We start from the raw sequence: 22452 nt of genomic DNA, 5'->3' as shown, positions 1-22452 counted from the left end.
CCTGCTATTTGCACCAAATTTCAATCTAATTAACCAAATTACAAGGGATTCTATGGTAACCTGGAATGACTCGGGCCCACCCGTCCTTGAACCAAAAGGCGGACGACCTGAACGCCTTCCAACACGACACGAGAAGCTTCTCAGAGACGTCAGAGCCAAAGGCGTCAAGCTCAGGGCCAGAAAAAAAGAGGATCTAGAGGGGGCGGTGCCGTCGAGGAAGTGGAAGACGCGGATGCAAATGGAGGAGGGGCGGGCGGAGATGACAATGTTGAAGAGAGTGGAGTGGGACTGGGCGAATTTGGGGGAGAGGTGGAGTTTGTGGGTTGCTGCGCGAACTGGGAAATGGGAAAAAGGGCGAGACCGAGAGAGGAGGATTAGGACCTAGGTTTAAAACGGTGTCGTTTTAGAATTAGGATTATTAATTAATAAATTAACTTCGGTTCAATTCGGTTTCCAAACCCCAAAAACCGAAACCGAACCAACCAGATTCGGTTCGATTCGGTTTTTTCAGCCTCGGTTCGATTTTCGATTTTTCCAACCCACCGTGCAATGTGTGCAAAAATAATATTAAAAAGTACCTTGATGTTTTGGGCCTATAATACTTTTGTGAAGTGGTTTTATTTGGTTGTTTGATTGAGTTTAGTACAAGTAATAGTTTGTGTTCAAAACTGGGAAGAATGCTGGAGCCTGAACTCTCTGCATGTCGGATGTTATCGCTTTTTCGCCGCGAAAGCGAGGATGAGGAACTTTCAATTCCACCCAGGCACTCCAAGGTCATTGTACTGGAAACAAGGAAACAATAAAACAAAGTCTGGTTTGGTGATTCTTTACGATCCTATGAAACTTTGGTTTCTTGATTCAAATTTTCAAATGGGTTTAACCGAGAACGAATTTTTCTGGAAGTTGTTAGAAAGAAGTTTGATTTCGGTGAGTGGGTGGGTCGTTTGGATTATGGCAAGTTAAGTTAAGGAGGTGCGGAGGTGAAGGGGAAGAAGGAAGGAGGATTTTGAATTTTTTTTTTCTTTTAGTTTCAAAATATTAAATATTTTCAATATTATTTTGTACACTTCAAATCTCAACAGAGGTAAGTGGGTCCAAGTCATGCCACATCTTTAAGTTTGTTTGAACAATGCAAAATTTGAGTTTTAAGAGTAAAATGATATAATTTTAATTTCAGAGACAAAGTGAGACTGAAATAAAATTATAAGGGATGTGGCAAAAAATAAGCTTATAAGTAACTACAAATTTTGGAAAAAATATAACTACAAATTTGAATTGCGTAACATTATTTTATTTTTTAAGCAATTATATTGTATTTTAAGGTAGATTTGTGTCACCTATACAATATACTAGTCATAATCATTATCAAACTCATCATTCATAATCGAACCCGATATCTATTTAGTTAGAATAGAGTCAAGTAGATTTAAAAGGGGATAGTAAAAATACACTCTTTAAAGATCGACTTTACAAAAACCAACCAATTCAATTTCGTTTGATTTGTTCAATTTTCATTCATTGGATAACTGTTAAGTGATTGTACGATTTATATTTAATTAATTGTTTGTAATGAGTATTAATAAAGCTCAATATATGATTTGAATCGTTATGGCAGTGTTATACAATGAAACAAGAAAAGAAGAAGTTGAAGTAAAACGTCCAAGATAAATGCTAATGAGACTCTCTCAAAATTGGGACTCTTCATAACTTTTTGCCACTTCATGTTGTTGGCACAATGTTTATAATATGGTCATCAGAACTGACGTTAAATTATGAGGTGACAGAAAGTCCCACTTGGAGAGATTACACTTAGGATTTCTCAAAGGTCCAATAAAAAGTTGCTACAATTGCTCGAAACGAAAAATTGAGGAAATTGTAGCAATGATCCTTTAATTTTAACTGAATTGGAGTAATGATCCATCGACTAAAAATATGTGACTATTGGTCCCTTAAATCATCAAAATGTGCAGTTATGATCATTTTCGTCCACTCTGTTAGAGCTTTCTTCAAAACGAGTCTCGTGCCACACATGTGAAGCTGAATTAAGGGGCAAATATAAAAAACCAAATGAGAAAAATTATAGTAATTGTCTCTCAACTTTAACCAAATTAAATCAATGATCCCTCATCCTTAGTCCCATTAGAGCAATGATCCATCATCTCTAGTGCAATTGTAGAAATAGTCATTCCAATATGACTCATTTTAACGGAATTCTGACAGAATTAACGAAAAAAATAGTTTCACGCTTTGATGAGTTAAAGAACTAATAGTTATGATTTTTAATTAACGAATAATTGCTTCAATTAAGTTGAAATAAAAAGACTTTCTCTATAATTTCTCGAAAAATGAAGTAGAAAATTTTTTATTTCCAAGGAGATGTCGAATAATAAAATGCAAGTGGGTTTTGTCACAGGAGGAAGAAGGGAGGGAGGGAGGAAGCAGGAAGGTAGTCGACCCAGACAGGACAGAAAAGATAGGTCCCAAGAAGGCCGGCGAATCCTGGTCAAACACCCACATCATTCGAAATCTAAAATTCCGGGAACGGCACCAAATAAAGTATAACAATAAAATCCAAGAAAATAATATAAAATACTATAAAATCCTAGCTAGGTACTTTTGAATAGGGTTTAGGCCGTAGGGTGTTGGCGTTGGTAGGTGGCTGGGTGGTGATCCAAAGTGACGAGACAAAAACCAGCCTCTGATCTGAACCCAAAAAAGATTCCGAGCAGACCTATGACCGCCCTCAACGTCCTCTGCGCCGCCCTGCCGTGGGAGGTGAGCTATGATGAGTTTTTATGAGACGTGACTGCCTAACTAAAGAGATTTGGAAACCAAAACCTCTCCTCCTCCTCCTCCACTCTACCACTTTCTTTCTCCCTAGTCTTCTCTACCACTCACTCCATAATTCCATATACAAGCCCTCTGGACCAGAATTACAATTTAGGCTCTAATTGTTAGAATTTTGTTAGCACAAAAGTGTGACTAATACATTTTTTTTTGGGTAACAAAGAGTTTAAGGAGAGATTGGCTTATGCATGGCACTTATCTGTCAACTAATATTATCAATATAAATTTACATAAGAATTTACAAATTGCACACCATCATGAGAATTATTGACAACATTAATTAAACTTTGCTTGAGAATTAGCCACAAGCACGCTCTTACCAATTGAACCAACCCTCTTAACAAGTGTGACTAATACTTTGGTTGCCCTAGATGTTAAAACTTTTTTTATTTAATCCCAAATTAACATCTAAACTTTATCACTTAGTACTACGGTATAGTGGTATTTATCTTCACTTATAAGTGAAACGTTTTATATTTGATTCTTACCAAAGGTGAATTTGAACCACATTATTACTAGTTCATTGTAAGGCTAAGCCCACCCTCTATCCCTTAGTGTAAATGATATTGTTTGTTCAAAAAAAAAAAATTAAGGATGTATCCATTTAAGATTTTGATGAATTTTGAAAGAATTCATAAATCTATGTGTATTCAATTAAAATTTTAAATGAATCTATTAAATTCTAGTGGTATTCAATCTTGATTTTTGAAGAGTATCAAAATCTGATGGGATTCAATCTCGAGTTTTTTAAAATGTTGCAGAATATGGTTGTATTCAAAATTCAATGAATTTGTAGGAATTTATGAGTTGAAGGATTTTGGTGGATTCTAGAGTGGAAAATATCAATACCAAAAGCCCTCACAAATCATGCCTCTACCCCTAACACTATGTTTGGATAAAGAAATTTAAGATTACTAAGAAATTTTAAAATGACAGAAATTGAATTGAAGGGATTTTATTTTCTAGAATTTGTGAATTTTCTTGTTTGGTTAACCTAAAAGAACAATGGAATTGATATGAAATTTGTTATTTTTAAGCTCTCAATCATATAAATTAGGAAATACACCTATTTACATGGAATTTAAATTTGGGGATTGGAGGTCCCAAATTCCAAGTTTTTTTCCACACAAAAATTCTAAATTCCTATGTTTATGAATCCAAATAAGGGAATTGGTGCATGTCAAATTACAGATTCTGTCTTTTAACCAAATTCCAAGTTTGTTTTCCTCATCCAAACATAGTGTAAGATTTCATCGTGATTCCTTAATCTACAAAATATGAGCAGATCTGGATATGAACGAACTCTTCTTCTAAGCAAACATGTAAAGGTAACATGCAAAGAAATCTACAAACTTCTTTTTCGATTTTTTGTCTTCTCTCTACGGCCAAATCTTTATCTTGTTTATCTTCAAGGAAGACAAATTGTAATCAACAATGTTCTTGTCTTCTCCTCATGGCCAATTTTGTTTATTATTTGTTTTAGAGAACCTTAAATCTTGATTCAACTCAATCGAATTCTAAGCATCAATTTCCTTGCTTGATCCTTTTTTTATTTGTTCAATTTCCTTACCTGATCTTGGTATCTCATAATCACCCAATATATGTTGTACTTTTCTACTTTTCTTTTGGCATCCTCATTGTGACCTTTGACATCTTCTGTAAATGTTATAAAAGCTCCATTAATATTCATTAAACTTCATAAAAAAATCGTATAAAAATTCCTTTTAAATCCACTTGAAGTCTATGTGAATCCATTAAAATTCATGTGAAGTTTATATGAATCTATTAAAATTCGTAGACTCCTTGGGAGTCTATGAGAATTCATCAAATTCTTAATTGAATACATCCCCTAAATAAACTTTTATAATGTGTCAAATTATGGCAACAAACAGGTTAGGGATTAAGATTTACCACTTCAGTAGATGAAAAGCCTTGATTACCTCACATTTAAGAGAAAAACACTTTATAAATGAAGGCTCGAAAGAATTAGAAACATTGCTTAATAGGTTAATTAGATGGAGATCTCAACCACAGAATACAAGCTGGATGGATGAAGTGGAAGAGTGCATCCGGCGTGTTGTGTGACCGCCGTATGCCACTGAAGCTCAAGGGAAAATTTTATAGGACGGCAATAAGGCCGGCGATGCTGTATGGCACAGAATGTTGGGCGGTGAAACATCAACACGTACACAAAATGGGTGTAGCGGAGATGAGGATGCTTCGCTGGATGTGTGGGCACACGAGAAAGGATAAGATTAGGAATGAGGATATCCGGGGTAAAGTAGGAGTAGCCGAAATTGAAGGAAAGATGAGAGAAAATCGGTTACGGTGGTTTGGACATGTGCAAAGAAGGCCTACTGACGCTCCGATTAGAAGATGCGACTATGGGACAGAGGTTCAGGGCCGAAGGGGTAGAGGAAGACCTAGGAAAACTTTGGAAGAGACTCTAAGAAAAGACTTAGAGTACTTGGATCTAACGAAGGACATGACTCAGGATCGAGCACAATGGCGTTCTAAGATTCATATAGCCGATCCCACTCAGTGACTTGGATTTTCCAAGTCTCCAACCGAGAAGTTTTCCTCACTCGGGAAATTAAGGGAACACTACCCCAACCTACATGCTCCACTCAGAAAGCTTCAACATACAAGCTTCAACAAAAGAAAATTCAAAGAACTTAGCGAAGAAGGCTTTGGTGTATTTAACACAATACGTTGAAATGAAGGAAAGCTTATTTATTGATATCCCCGATAAGCTACAAATATGTACATATACATGAGTCAAAATAAACACACAAGAGGGAGCCTTCACAAAGGTTGCTTAGGAGAAGTCTCAGCAGTCGGTAGAGCCCCAGAAAGAGAAGGCACCGGAGGGGGATCATGTATATGTACATATTTGTAGCTTATCGGGGATATGCTGAGGACATGACACAAAACCGAGCGCAATGGCGTTCTAGGATTCATATAGCCGACCCCACTTAGTGGGAAAAGGCTTTGTTGTTGTTGTTGTTGTTGTGAAGCCCCCCACACAATTAAAAGAGAATTGTACCATTTTTGATCCGTTGGGGTCCCCATGTAAACCGGAGTCTAAATAAAATGGTTTTTAATTTCAGTTTAGCTTCTAATAAAGCATAAAGTGCCCATTAGGGACGTGCCTAACCTCAACCCCTTGCCTAATTTCATGTTACATGCAGTATCTTCAATTGTTTAAGGCCTTAAAATCCTCTTTCCAATTGTTTAAGGCCTTAAAATCCTCTAATTATACGAAATCTTAGATGTCACATGTGGGTCTCCACCGACCCATTAAAACACTGCCAACAGACTAATTAAATCCCTAACATTAACATCACACATTACAAAAGCCTAAAAAAACAAAAAGGAGCTGGCGCCTCTTTTGAATATTTGGCATCATTTCCCAAATTCCGCAAATAATATATATATATATATATATATATAGCACTTTTAAAGAAAATTAGATTAATTAAAAGCCCAAAAAGAAAATGAAAAATAATGCATGGATAAGCTCAACATGTTGATTCTAGCAGGACCAGTCCGCACAGCCTATTTGCAAGTCCTACGTACATCCGACACGCGTGATCTTCACGCACCACAGTCACAGTCAGAAATAGTGTCTTACACTAACGACGATGGTCGGTTTGATGGATTAAACGACACCATCTAAACTCTAACGACATAGCTAACATCTGGGATCAGAATATCAGAATCTGCCTCGTATTTACATACAACAAAACACGATGAATCAAACGACGCCTTCAAAACGGGTTCCCCCAATTGGGATTCAGGCGGTTCGGTCGGTGCGGTTCTTACTTTGACTATGATGGCCATAATGGCCGTACTGGCCGCGGTTTCCTTCTTTCTTCTGCGGGACCGACCCGGAAAATAGCTGCCCGAACCCGAAAACCGACCCCGACTTGGAAGAACCGCGGAGAGAGCAAACCGGAACGTTGAGAACCGGAGTCACTCTGACGTTGGCCGAGTAGGACCGCTCCATGCCTCTGTGCTTCAACCTGGGCCCACCGTTGAAGCTGCTTGGACTACTCGAGCTACGCTCCAAGCTCTGGAAGATTATTTTCCCCGACGAGTTCATTCTCGGCGAGTCCACCGATACTCCTCTGCTCGCCACTGTACCCGATTCCCCTGTAGCCCTCCGCATCGGGCTCCGTCCCACCCTCGCCTGATCCGCCGCCGATCTCTGCTTCGTCGCCTCCCGAGTCTTCACCGTCCGTACCCGCGCTTGTCTCGGGTTGGTCCGGTGGATAGAAATGGTCGGGTTCGGATTTGGCTTGTCCGAATCGAGCGAGAGCCTTGCAAGGTCCTCGTGCTCGTGGCCGGAAGACGAGGAGGAGAGCGAGAGGCGCGACGAAATCGAGACCGATTCGCAGTCCAAGTCTCTAAGCAGCGGCAAGCTCAGGGAAGCGTCGGAGGCGGAGGGGGAGGAGGACAGAGATTTCGAGCTCCGGTGAAGGAAATGCTTCAGAGATTTAGGCGCGCTTGTGCTTACAGTCGCTGCCGTCTTGTGGCTCTCGCTCTTCGAGTTACCGTTGGTGGTGGTGGCGGTGCTGTTCTGGTAGAGCTTCTTTAGGCCTAAGAGCTCCCTCCACCTACTCGAACACCTCGGGGCCTTGGGAGAGAACAGGTACGGGTCCGCACCGATTATTTCGGTTCTCCGGCGGTACTTGGTCGTGTCCGGCGATCTGATCTCCGTCGAAGTCGGATCGTTGACCGTAGCTTTGACCGAGGAGAACTGAAGCGGCATGAGCTTCCCGCCTGAAAAGAGCTCGTCGGCGGGAAGCATCGCCACGGGATCTTCCAACCGGAACTCAAACTCGGCGCAGGAGACCTCCGGATCTGGACCGTCCGGCTGGTTCTTCGCCGGAGACGAGGCTTTGGCCCCGGCTCCCAGCTTTGAAGCGTCGTCTTCGTTGGGAAACTCGCGGCTGAAGGAGATTCTAGGACTCAGCCATCCGTACGACGGGAAAGTCGCTGCAGGGAACTTCTCCGGCGACACCCCGATGTTGTTGACGCAAGCGGAGGCCATCTCAAAAAGGACAATGCGGTTGTGCGTTTGGGGTCGGAATCACATTGCCGGGGAAAATGGGTTGCGGTGGGAGGAGAGATCTAGGGAGGTGTGCGTTGGCGGTTTAGGGTTTGGGAGTTACAAGTGAGATAAGGGGAGAGTTACTCGGTGTCCTTGAATACGGAGCATGCAAAAGATGCGTGCAGATATATACATATAGCACAAGTGGAAACGCTCCATTTTATTTGAGGCCACGTCGCTCTCTATCATTTCATCTTTTGCTGTACCTGTCTTGTTTTTTGGGGTTTTTCCTTCATCTCTAATTAATGATCAAATCTTGCTCCATTTTTGTGCTTTTGCTTTTTAGTGGTTGTTAATTTATTGAAGATAAAGAGGAGAGATTTGGTCATAGATTTGCTTTTGGTGTGAGATGTAACCAATTTTTTTTTTCAATTTGGTCAAAATTGGTGGTGAACTACGAGTTTTTATCCCTTCCGAATCTAGAGAAAGCAACTTGAGAAGGGTATTTTATATGTGACGACGATCAAGCAGATTTACAATCTACAAAGTATCAAACTCAGAGCCTCCTGTTATTTTCTGTAGAAAGCTGTTGTTCGTACTTTTTCAATAAGCCACTAGACTCACCCAACTTGGGTTGGCTTCAGGGTAACATCACAAGTATTTATACGCTTATACCAATTGAGTAAATATATGACTTACACTTAAGAGAGTAATTGGCGGTCACCATTTTCAAGTGCCATTTCACTTCACTAGTGTAGAGCACACCAAGCAGAGAGATCATGTTTTAGGGGTTAGACACACTTAAACCTTCAAGCCCAGCAATTGCACCTCTATTTGGGCTCGGACGAACTTAAACCCATTTACAAATTTGCTTTCCATGTGAGGCATTTCTGATAATGTTTTTGCCACTTTACGCTCTATAAACTACTTGGAATAAGAATTTGACCAACTGTTAGTCATGGTATTAAAGATATTTTAAAGGCCCATAAAAGTTCATTTATTGGCCAGGGCCATAAAGACTATATGAGATCTTAACAACGTCATGACATGCTCAATTATCTATTAATCTAGCTATGTTTAGGATTTTTAACCATTGTTATAGCTTGCCATATGTACTAATGCTCAACCACACAATTAAATTGAGTTTAGTTTGTTTAGCATTTCATTATTGCTCTCAAGCTTTGTAAATGTAATTTTTATTCCCAAGTTGTTTAGATTATGAATGACGAATTGCTTTTGAGATGAGTCATGCACCAAGTACGTAGCGTGTTTTGACAAAATTCCTAATCAACGAAACATGTACATTATCTCTGTACTAAAACCTGGTGAAAAAAACCACTGTTCACTAACAGTGGTCAGTGCCCACCAGGTTTTGCCTCTAATCTAAAGCCCACTTTTTTGGCATTTTGAAGGTGGTACATGAAATGTTGTTTTTACCCCTTTCCTTTATCTTTTTTTTTCCCGCGTGTTGCTCGGCTTTGCCTTCTCTTCTCTCTTATTTTTGCTGATTCCTTTCGCTTTCTGTTCACTTTCACTTTACTTTAGAACCTTGGTTTAAGCTGGTTGTGCGTTTTTCTTCGTTTCAAATTTGGTTGGTTAGTTTTGTTTGCCGTTTCTTTCGTTTTGTTTATGCTTTTTATTTTCGTTTCTGTCTTTTGTTTTTCTTCGTGGTTTCTGCTGTTGCATGACTTCAGTTTGTGCGATCGATTTTCAGCGCCCTTGTTTTCGCTTTCCAATTTTTAATTCGGGACAGGGATCTTTCGATTTGTTCTTTTTTTTATTTCTTACACTCTTTATAGGCTATGACTTTGTGTTTTTTGATGGTTGTTTTTGCAGTGGTTGAACGACTGTCTGATCGCCATTCGGAGGACCGTGTAGTTGCAATTTCCAGTATCCCCGATTGGGTTCTTTGTCAGGTATTAGTTTTTTGAGCGATGTGTTTTTTTTTTCGAACTGAAATGACCATATGATTATTTGTTTCGGTTATTTGAATTTGTAGGGATGTATTTTATTATTTCACGCCATTTGTTGCTTCATTATTTTATTACCAAGCATTCCTATTTCGTCAGAGGGATAAAGTGGGGTATTTCTGTTTTATCACAGAGATAGAGTGTTTTTTCGATGAAAGTTTAAAAGGAATTTTAACAAAACACTTTCGGTATTATTTATTTTTAACGAAAAACCACATTTATACATTTCTCTAATACGATTCACTATACCTTTAAAAATGGTTTTTCACTAAAAGAGAAGTTTTTTTGAATTTTTCGTTAGTTTTTCTAAGTTTTAATTGGTCGCATTTTTAGTTAGGCTATGTTCTGAGTTTTGTCAAATTTTTGGCCTGTTTATGCATGTGGTTTTTATTGTAGACTTGGAAGAAAATGGGATAAAGGGTGAGGGAAAAACAGCAGAAAAAGCATGGAATAAAGAATAGGAATCAGGAATAGGAAAACGGAGAAAAAGAATATGATAGATGAATAGTTTCACTTCATTTATGTTTGTGTGATGACAATGTGCTTCAGTTAAGCAGTGGTCCTGCTATGAGGAAGCAAAATAGCATGTTGTGTTATTTTAATTCTTAATTTTTGTGGATGGGATAAGCAGTATGCGAGTTTTATAGTATAATTCGTCATTTAATACTTTGAAATTTTGAGAAGGAGTTTGGAGCTCAAATGATTACAAGTATTTACCCATGTATCTTAAGTCTTAATTTCGAATCCCCAACCAGTTGACAATTTGGATAATGTTGGTTTTAAAATTGAAATTACTGTAATTTCGTCTTTCAATTTGGTTTGGTTTTACATTTTTTAGTCTCTCATGTTTGCTTGATTGGTGTACAGTGAGGTTTGTGTTAACTTTTAAAACTGAAATGTCAATGTCATTTTCTTCTTTCAACGTGGTAGGATTAATCCAAAAAAAGTAAAATATTTTTTTTTCATTTTTGTGCATAGGATTTTTAATATTTGAATTGACCTTTGCATAATGTCAATTGAGTTAAACATCATCTGTTCTTTGTACAGTTTGCTTTGCTAAATAAAAGTCAGTTTGCTTGAATAGAACTTTTTGTATAATTTGAATACAGTTTGGTTAAACAGTTTTTCTGTTGCATTCTGTTTCCTTTCTTGGACAAAACTAAATTCATGGTTTTGTTCTGTTTATTTTTTAGACAATAATTTTTATCTTTGTGTTAAAATTTTATCAGCTCATATATTTTCTCAAATTGGATGAGTGTGGCTTTGTTTATGTTTCATATCAGTTTGAATTTTCTGTATTTGCCTACCTCCAGTAATTATATGAGAAATTATGTATTTTTAATCTTTATTAATGCTATTTCAGCATCAAATTCATCCTTGCAAACACTGTCATGCTTTGTCCACTATTCTTTGTTCCTGTTTTTTTTCTTTTGGTTTTTATTGAATTTATTGTTCTTTTACACATTTATTTAATTTTTAAAAAAAATTCTTTTCTATTTCAGCTTAAATTATGCTTTGATTTTATCGTTCTTCAGCCTCTTTGAAATTTCTGTGTGCATTATTTCTCAATTTACAAGCGTTAAATCTTATTTCAGCCGTTTCAAATGGAAGATCAAGGTCCAACTCCTCTTAATCGATTGATCTCATATGAAAAAATCCCAAAAATAATAGTCCATGTCTACAGAATATGGAGACCGAGATTTTCAGGCAAGACTGATAAATATGCAAGTCTACACTCTATATTAGTTGATGAAAAAGTCAATAATCAATCTTTAATAATACTCATTGATAAACTTTTGACAACACGTGTTCTTATACACATGGGATGACATTTCTACCGTCTGGGATAAACACAATCTCCATTTCATCTTTAATCTTAGTATTCTTTGATTTTCAATCGCAAAATAACATATTGGTTATCATGCTGCCTCTATGTGATAAAATTTTTTTTTTGGTGCATATCCATTATCTTTAACCTGTTAATTGCACTAATAAATTGACTCTCAATGTTAACTATCCATCTTATTCTCTAATATTTGTGATTTACATTTATTTTCATATTATTTCAAGTATTAAATATATCAGCTCTCATGCTAAGATTTATGTCACATGTAATCATTTTATGGATATCCATTGCCTTTAAACTGTTAATTACAATGATAAATTGGCTTTCAATATTTACCATTCATCTTAGTCTTTAATGTCTGTGATTTGCAGATGTTTTGATGCTATTTCAAGTTTCAAATTCAGTCTTATTTACTCATTCATCATATGTTTGACAATTTCTTTTTCTTGCTTTGCCCATGCTTGATTATCAAGCAACAAGTGATAAAAGCGTCTTCTGACGAAATGGACTATGAAATAATAGTCTCAAAAATTAAAGCAAGTGCTCGCTACGAGATTATGAATTTTCACACCAACAAAATGAGAGGCTAGTATCGAGTGGTGCCGCATGACACTCATTTCCCGCTTATTCCGCATCACAGATTCTTTTTGCAAGATTATAATAGATTGTATCCTAGGCCGAACAAGACTGATACCCTAACAGGTAATAAATATGTACACATTTATATATATTTATATATATATATATATATATTTGTGTGTTAGAATGTATTGGTACATGTTTTATGAAACATTTTGTCCTCACCCGATTATGTTTTGGTTTTTTTTCTTTTTTCAAATTTGCAGATGTTATTGGTCATGTCGTTGCAGTCCAGCGTTTGGAGCCCATAAAAGTGAACCAAAGAAGTGATCACAAGTGTGACGTGGTTATTCAAAATATCAGGTTATTTCCTCCGCACATCACACTTTTTAAAATGTTTTCTGTATCAGTACTGTATATCGTGGATATCCAAACTGTTGTTTTGTTTTATTTTTTTTATTTTTTTTATTTTTTTTATTTTTTTATCACATTAGGCAATCATATACTTTTCTTAAAAAAAAAAATTTAACACACAACTTTACTTCTTTATCGTACGATTCACTGCTAGAAGCAAGGATTACAGTTTTTACGAGCTTGAAAGTCAAGATATTTGCAGGTATATATTTCAATCAAAAATTCATTTTTTCGTTATTCTTTCTTCCAGATAACTCCGCCTATGTCTTACATGGCCGGTCCCAAGCCCGGATAAAGGAGGAGGGGGAGGGCGTCAGGTAGTCGACAGCCGGCACTCCATGATCACGTCGAATCCTTATGAATTCTTTCTTCCAGATGTTTAGGTGCCTATTTAGTTTTCAAACTTTGTTTTCCCTATCTTTGCTAGACAGTGTTAGATGGTTTTACTCAGTTTTCAACTATTTTTCAAAATAAGTCTAGCTGTTCTATGCCTTTATAATAAGTCTAGCTCTTCTATGCCTTAATAACATAAATATTTTCATCTCTCAAAACAAAAATTGTTATGCTGTTATGCAGTGTTTGAACAACACAATGTTCATACATATACTTTGATCCATATGTTTTAATTTTCTTTTTAAAAAATCAGTGTAGGTTTCAGCTAGACATTTACATAACTGCTTACAATGTCAACTGATGCATCTTTTTTCCTTCTTTCTATCTTCATTTTCTTTTTTATCTTCTTTTCTCTTATTTTTTTTGTTTTTTTTAATACAAACAACATTGTCCTTAACAGCACTGGTGCAACACTTTTCTTGTTGATCCAGAAACTCCAGAATTAAACTCATAAAAATCAGTGTAAGTTCATTCATTATCATACAATCAAAATCATAACACACTTGCAATTATTAAAAAAAAAACATAGCTATTGTTTTTTATGCTCATTTCACTAATGTTAGATCAAAATTGTTCCAGGTTTTCAGGCTTGCCACACCCTGTCACAACACTCCCTCCCTCTAATCAGGCAAGAGAAACTGAGGTTTTCAAAACTGGAAAAAGGTCATAATTGAAGAGTTGGGCTACTTAGACCCGGATTTATATAAGGTATACATAATGCTTTTATTTTATCATATTAAATCAAAATAATCTTATTCAATTTTTACTTCTTTTACACAATCTTTCTGTTTAATAATTATTAACCGTGTAAACATCTTTCTCCGTATTTGATAGGATCATACATTTTTATGCAAGACATCAATTAAGCAGTACAACACAACATATGAATGGTGGTATGCTGCTTGCCCCACATGTGCCAAGCAAATGTATAAGGACCCAACGACTGGTTAACTGATGTGCCAAAAACATACAAATCAAATGCCGACTCCTTGGTAATGACCTAAACACTAAATTTTGGCCTTTTCAATTAATCGTTGCCTCATATCCTTCTTAAACTGAAACTTATCCTTCTTTCTGTTTTTAATTACATATTTTCAATTAATAGTTCATTGATCATGTAACCACATTACAAGCCATAAATTTAATTTAATTTAAAATCAAACTTTACATAGCCATCCTTTTATTTTCCATATGATTAATATTAGCTTTAAAATATAACATAGAAAAATCTATAAGAACGCAATTTTTGACTTATTGCAACTTTTATCCTCTGTGATTAATGTTTTTCCTATTTGAATAAAGGTACAAAGTGTTCTTGGTCATTGAGGACGATACAAATGAAATCAATGCTCTCATTATTGGCAAATCAGGTGAAAAGGTCTTTGGCATGCCATGCAAAGATTTGGTTTTCAATCAAAGATCAACAGATCACAAGCAATTGTCAAGTGAGTTTCTTAGACTTATAGGCCAAAGGAAAAATTTTCACCTTCGGTTTAGAAACCAACGAAATTTGTTGAATTCAAATGATTTCCTTGTCTACAATGTTTCTGAGGACACAATGATCCAACCAATAACACCACAGTCTATTATCAAAGAAATTGTAGTGTCTTCCATTCCATGACAGTTTCATCATCTACTACACCAACTGAAAAAATTGGAGAAACGCACAAGAGAAAAAGAGATTCAACCAGGAGAGCCCTTTTTACAGAAGCTGAAAACAGGTTCACAGCATTTTTTTCTAATTCTCAAATTATTTTCAATCTGACCGAAATCTATTTACCCAATCTCTTTAATATGTTTGGCATGGTGAGACAGAGGAAATCTCTGAAGTAGATGTGCAGGATCTTGATCGGGTTCCAATCAAATTGTTAATAAAACATCTTCTCCAACTATCATGAAAAAAAAGACCCTGCTATACCCAAAAAAAAAAAAAAAAAAAAAACTAGGTAACTTTGCTTCATTCCCCTTTTTTACGTGATGTAACCATATTTATACACATGCTTGATTAAAGCTCAGTTAGCATTGACATCTTTTTTTTTCTCCCTGCACATTCTTTTATTTGCAGTGAATCCCAGAAGGAACAAACTTTTGTTGTTGTAGAAAACACTCTGATCATCTTTTGTTAAAACAACAGTGCTTCTCCATATTTTTTGCATGTAAATAGGCCACCATAACATCAATACCCCTATTTTTTGTGTACATGAACAATCTCCATATTTTTTGCATGTAAATAGGCCACCATAACATCAATACCCCTATTTTTTGTGTACATGAACAATCCGATGTTTTGAAATCTTTCATCTACTAATGCTGATCAAGAACCAACATAGCTACCAGGGGGAAATATCAGACTAATCATTTTTCTACATGTATGCCAAAACCTTTCCTGATGTTTTTTGTCTAGATTGTATAACTATAGACAGTGGCCTGTAAAAATACTGACTACATTTTATATGCAGTCTTTATTATCTTTATTTTAATAATGTTAGTTAGCATTGCTATACATTAGGATTTTTAGAACATCTTATTGGAAAAGTAAATATTTAGAAGAAAAGGAATGTAAATATTTTGTAATTACTAAGTTTTTGTTTAGGAAAGGTTTTATATCCTTTATTTGTTTCCTTTTGTAACAAGGATTGTATGTACCTTATTATTCAGAATTATGGAATACAAAAAACTATCCCGTAAAATTCTATTTGGTGCCAGAGCCAACTGTAACGCTAATCCCACCACTGTGCTGCTTGTGTCGTGAGAAGGAAATTTGCTTGGTTTTTTTCTGCTGCATCTTTGCCGTAGAAAAGCTAATTGCAGTATAAGGGGCCGTGTACTGCTACGGTGTGTGTGTGTGTGTTCTTTGTGGTGTACCATGACGTGATCAATGGCAGGAGATGAGGGTGCGTCAGGGCTGAAGTTGGAGGGTGGGGCATATGACTCTACCCACGGCTCAGCTGTGAATCCGGTTGTTATTCAGAGTGATGCTTCGGTTGTACCAAGTACTGTAAAGCTGAATGGGACAAACTATCCTCTATGGTCCAAGGTATTAGAGATGCATATCGCTGGACGTGGTAAGAAATGGTTCGCTACAGGGAACGTCAAGGAGCCTAAAGAGAATAGTGCTGAGTATGAAGCTTGGGAGACGGGGAACGCAATTGTGAAAGGGTGGTTGATTAACTCCATGGATCCTACCACCATGGGTTTTTTCATTCATCTTTTATACAGCTAAAGAAGTATGGGACAAGGTTGCTCAAACGTATTATGATGGGTCTGATATTTCTCAGATTTATGAGTTGAAGGTGAAGTCATTTCGACTTTACCAGGAAGGGAGACCTATTGGGGTATACTATGCCGATCTCAAAACAGTTTGGCAAGAGTTGGATCAAATGAGATTAATCAAGATGGAGTGTGCTGCTGACTTGAAGACACTCTGAGAAGAAATTCAACTGGATCGTGTGTATGCCTTCCTAGTAGGGCTTGATGATATTTTTGACAAAGTGCGTAGTGATATTTTGAGAACTCAACCTTTACCATATGTGGATGAGGTGTTCTCCATTGTTAGGCGAGAAGCACAACACCATGCAACTATGATGGGAAGTAGTAATGTGGGGAACCAAGGAGGAGCTCCTCCTGTAGCTATGGTATCACAGCCACCTTCAGGTAGCCGGTTTTTTAACCCATCTCCAATGGCTAATTCTCGGCCATTCACTTGGGGAAAATAAAGATGATCTGAAGTGCACTTTTTGTGGTTAAACTCGTCATACAGAGGATACATGTTTTCAGAAACATGGAGTACCCGAATGGTTCCCCGAATTGAAGAAGAAATTACATGCCAAGGAACGAGCCGTTAATGGAGCAAATGGAAGCTGAGCATCCGTTGCCACTACCACCAAGGATGTCGTGCCCTCCTCAAGTGATCCAAGTCAAAACTTGTTGACCAGGACCACTCCTAGTGAAACCTCGACCACTCCAGGTAGTATAGGGCGTGTTCTTTTAGCCTCTGATATGGAGCATCATACAGGTTGGATTCTAGACTCGGGTGCAACTAATCATATGACTTTTGATAAGAATTTATTTTCTAGTATGACAACAAGTCCACGGAAATATATAGCAACTGCTAACGGAACAACAACACCGGTTTTGGGGGTCGGCATAGTGCATCTCACGCCGACCCTTCCCCTTCATCACTGCTTGCTTGTTCCCTCGTTATCTCATAATTTGTTATCTATTCCTTAAGTTACTGAGCAATTAGATTGTGTTGTACTTATGTATCCAATGGTTTGTTTGCTTCAAGATATTTAGACCAAGGAGATAATTGGGCGTGACACTAAGAGAGAGGGGTTATATTATGTGGATGACGTCGTTTCTGGCTGAGCCAATGCAGTTTGAGCATCCCGTACTAATAATTTACAAGAAGTGTGGTTATTGTATCGTCGGTTGGGACATGCTTCCTTTGGTTATTTAAGGCGTATGTTGCCTAGTTTATTTCATGAAATAAAAAAATCAGACTTGCATTGTGAAGTATGTATTCTCATGAAGAGTCATCGCGCTTCGTTTCCTCCTAGTATGAATAAAAGATTGTTTCCTTTTGATCTTGTGCATTCAAATGTTTGGGGTCCCTCTCCTGTTAGTACTACGTCTGGAGTTAAATGGTTTCTTACTTTTGTTGATGATTGCACTCGTATGACGTAGATTTATGTGATAAAAAATAAAAGTGATGTGAGTAAGATGTTTCGGTCTTTTTCTCAAATGGTAGCAACACAATATTCCTCTGTTATTAAAGTTCTCCGTTTTGATAATGGAGGCGGGTATATTGGTTCTAAGTTGTCCGGCTTTCTTCGGGATCAAGGAATCCTACATGAGACTACTTGTCTTCATACCCCACAAAAAAATGAGGTTGCTGAGAGAAAGAACCGTCATATCCTGGAGACTGCCCGTGCTTTGCTCATTGGTGCATTCGTACCTAAACGGTTCTAGCCTAAAGCCGTCACCTATGCAGTGTACATTATTAATCGTATACCTTCCCGGGTTGTGGACTTTAGAACACATTTTCAAGTATTGACCGATTTTGTACCCATCGTATCAAGTAATCATCTTACTCCTCATGTATTCGAGTGTGTAGCTTATGTTCATATCCACAAGATTCATCGGAGTAAGTTAGATCTGTGTGCTCATCGGTGCGTTTTTCTGGGATTTGCTCCTCAACAAAAAGGGTATAAGTGCTACCATCCTAAAACTCGCCATATGTATGTGACCATGGATGTTACTTTTTCTGAATCCGAGTTATTTTATGCTTCGGTTTCAACACTTTTCGATCACCAGGGGGAGACTACTAATGGTGATCTCAGGTGGTTGGAAATAAGTAGCTTAGGGGAAGCATTTGGTGATAAACATAGTAACAGAGACTCTCAGCAAGAAAGTGCCGAGAATGTGGATAGTGGGTCTCGGCAACAAGCCGAGTGTGATGCAGGAAAGGGTGCTGCCGAGTGTGATGAAAGGGTTCCCCAGGAAATTGCCGAGTGTGATGCAGGGGCTCAACAAGAAAATGCCGATCCAGGTACGCCACTCCAACATCAAGTAGCTACCGAACCACACAACCCCCTCTCTTTCGTGCTCGATAGTGTCACCCCATGTGTCTTCTCTGAATATTCCTGAGGTAAGTACTACTAATGCTCATGTAACTAATCAAGATAATATTATGAGTACATATCAGTTGCCGCCAAGGAAAAATCGTGGTGTTCCCCCTGATAGGTTTTCTCCTGAAGAGAAAGTGAAGTACCCAATAGCTAACTATGTGTCATGTTCGAGCCTTGCACCGGAACGTCAAGCCTGGGTTAACAATGTGGAAGCAATCCAAGTACCAACCTGAGTTGATGAGGCATTAAAGGATCCTAAATGGGCTGCTACAATGGATGAGGAAATGATGGCACTACATAAGAATAATACATGGGAGATAATGGAGCTACCCAAAGGAAAGAAGCCAGTTGGGTGTAGATGGGTCTTTACAGTTAAATACAAGGCGGATGGTTCGGTAGACAGATATAAAGCAAGGTTAGTAGCAAAAGGCTATACTCAAACTTATGGTATTGATTATCAGGAGACTTTTTCTCCAATAGCAAAGATGAATATGGTACGTGTTCTAATTTCTTTAGCTGCAAACTTGAATTGGCTACTAAAACAGTTTGATGTGAAAAATGCCTTTCTTCATGGGTACTTGGAAGAAGAGGTATATATGGATTTTCCTCCTGGGTACAATGCCAGAGGGAAGACCAGAGTGTGTAGATTGCGAAAGTCACTCTATGGACTTAAGCAATCACCTCGTGCTTGGTTTGGTAGACTTACTCAGGTTATGAGGATGATTGGGTATTATCAAAGCCATTCGGATCATACATTATTTGTGAAATGGGGAAGTGGTAAAGTGACTGCTTTAATCATTTATGTAGATGACATGATAATAACTGGTGATGATTCGGAAGAGATGGTGAAGCTTGAACAAAACCTAGCTGCAGAATTTGAGATGAAAAGTTTGGGAGACTTAAAGTATTTTCTTGGAGTGGAAGTCGCTCGATCATCTAGAGGTATTTTCTCGTCTTAACGTAAATATGTTTTGGATTTATTAAAGGAAACAGGCATGCTGGGGTGTAAGCCTGTGGACACTTCTATTGTAGAGAAACATTATTTGGGGATTTATCCAGATTAGGAACTGGTTGATAAAGGTAGATATCAAAGACTAGTGGGGAGATTGATTTATTTATCTCACACTCGTCCAGATATTGCATATGCGGTAAGTGTGGTCAGTCAATTTATGCATTCACCAAGTATGGATCATATGGCGGCAGTAATGAGAATCTTGGCATACTTGAAGTCTGCTCCGGGTAAATGAATTTTGTATGAATGTCATGGACATATGAAGATCGAGGGATTTACAGACGCTGATTAGGCAGGTGATGTGACTGATAGAAGATCTACATCTGGGTATTTTACATTCGTTGGAGGTAATTTGGTTACGTGGCGAAGTAAGAATCAAAATGCGGTATCAAGATCTTTCGCTGAAGCCGAATATAGGGGAATGGCACATGGTGTGTGCGAGATGTTGTGGTTACGAACGTTACTTTGGAGTTTTGGTTTCAAACAAAATGAGGCAATGAAGTTGTATTGTGATAATAAGTCTGCTATAGAGATAGCCGAGAATCCGGTACATCATGATAGGACTAAGCATGTTGAAGTTGATAGACAATTTATCAAAGAAAAGTTGGAGAAGAAGATTGTGTCGATACCATTTGTGAATTCAGATGAACAGCTTGCAGATGTTCTTACCCATGCTGTATGTAGTAGAAGTTTTGGTGATTCGCTTGTCAAGTTGGGCATGAGTGATATTTATTAGGGCTGGTTTGGTATGGGATACCGAACCAAAAATGACATATCAAATCCCGAACCGAAAATTTTCGGGACGTAAATCTCATAACCGATCCCGAACCAAAATTTCGGATTCCCAAATTTCGGGATTCCCGAAATATTTTCGGTATTTCGGAATTTCCCGAAACCAAACATCATCAGAATCCAAATCATCTTAGATTAATATTGAAATCATCCGAACCTGCATTAAAAATCCAAATTGAAATCAGAGACATAGTGATAGTGAATTAGTGAAAGATTTATGGTCGAGAGAGAAGCAGAGTGAAGAGAGGGACCTCCTCCTGACCCGAGCCCCCCCCCAATTCGAAACCCTAAGCCCTAATTCAAAACCCTAACCTCAATTCGAAATCCCACACACACAGAGAATCACTGGAGAGAACCGGAGGTGGGGATGAAGCCATGAGGTGTGGTGGTGGCCGGAGTGGAGATAGTTCGTCGGAGTCAGATTGCTAGACGGTGGGTGGCTGCTGAGCTTCAAATCCGAGAAAGAGAGGGAGAGTCTGAGACTGAGTGAAAGAAGATGAGAGGCGAAATGAAATGAGAGAGAGTGAATAGGGATGTTCGGCTTGGTTCTGGGTTGTAGAGAGAGAGAGAGATGAGACAGAAAAAATGAGAGAGATAAAGGATTAGGTGGGTTATGAGTTGTAGAGAGAGACGAGACAAAAAATAAGAGAGAGATGAAGGGTTAGGTTATGGGTTGTAGAGAGAGGGAGTCTGGGAGATAATTGAGAGAGATGACTGATGAGACAGAAAATAGGGAAGAGAGAGAGAGACGGCTCTATCTTCAGAAAGCAAGCACCCCTGCCTTGCTTGACCCATCCCTTCCCATGTGCTTGATGCAATGTTTGTCAGCACCACACCGCACATACACTGACACACACTGACACATATACATATATATATACACACACACACATTCCAACCCACACACAGACGCACACAGACACACATATACATATATATATATATATATATATAATATACCCAATATAATATTAATAAAGTTCGGTTCGGGATCGGGAATCCCGAATATTTCAAATTGTAAGACCGAATCCCATACCAAACGATTCAGGATCGGTTCGGTTTCGGTACTAAAATTTTTGGGATTTTTGGTTCGGTATGGTTTCGGTATGGTTTGGGATTTTCGATATTTTTTTCCAGCCCTAATATTTATGCTCCAACTTGAGGGGGAGTATTGGAAAAGTAAATATTTAGAAGAAAAGGAATGTAAATATTTTGTAATTACTAAGTTTTTGTTTAGGAAAGGTTTTATGTCCTTTATTTGTTTCATTTTGTAACAAGGATTGTATGTACCTTATTATTCAGAATTATGGAATACAGAAAACTATCTCGTAAAATTATATTCATCTTCTATACTTTTATTTTTGTTCCCGCAACAACGTGCGGGCACAACTTCCTAATTTACACCTAAACACCTATTTAATAATTATTTATTTTTAATTTTTAGTTTTCACTTTTAATTCATCATTTTCCCTAGGTATTTTCATACTGTAACTGAAGTGAAAACCAAAAATAAAATACAAAATGTTTCAAAAAGCCCTACAAAAATGAATCTTTTTCTAGTTTAATTAGTTATTCAGATACTGATAGAGGAGTCTAGATTCTCGCCGGATCCTCTTTGTGAGAATTTCGAAGATCTAAATTTTAATAGGATGACTCAGCGTCAGGAAAAGTAAGCCCCCTTGCCTTGATTTAATTTGGCCTCGCTGCACCCTAAATCAATCAATAAGTTTTTTGATTTAATCCATCCCATTTCAATTGCTACCCCATCTATTTACGCTTGGACTTGGGAAACTCGATCCACCGGGTATGGATCCGAATCATAAACTCGCTATGGGATTGCCACTTCAACAAAAGCGTATCGCCCACTTCTTACATTCCGGCTTGAACCTTTGGGTATGAATCGTTTGTTTATC

At 37.7% G+C, this 22452-nt stretch overlaps 1 protein-coding gene and 1 pseudogene across 1 annotated transcript; one reads left to right on the top strand and one right to left on the bottom strand.

Moving 5' to 3' along the window:
• Window positions 1-6345: 6345 nt before the first annotated feature.
• Window positions 6346-8157, bottom strand: LOC126621842 (uncharacterized). The gene has a single exon (XM_050290448.1). It carries the CDS (start codon window positions 7901-7903, stop codon window positions 6644-6646), a length of 1260 nt encoding a protein of 419 aa, XP_050146405.1. The 5' UTR covers window positions 7904-8157; the 3' UTR covers window positions 6346-6643.
• Window positions 7917-15795, top strand: LOC126622808 (uncharacterized; annotated as a pseudogene).
• The last annotated feature ends 6657 nt before the right edge of the window (window positions 15796-22452 follow it).

The sequence above is a fragment of the Malus sylvestris genome, chromosome 5 (genome assembly GCF_916048215.2).
Source record: "Malus sylvestris chromosome 5, drMalSylv7.2, whole genome shotgun sequence".
Classification (NCBI taxonomy): Eukaryota; Viridiplantae; Streptophyta; class Magnoliopsida; order Rosales; family Rosaceae; genus Malus; species Malus sylvestris.
This window is presented reverse-complemented; position numbering and strand designations above follow the sequence as displayed.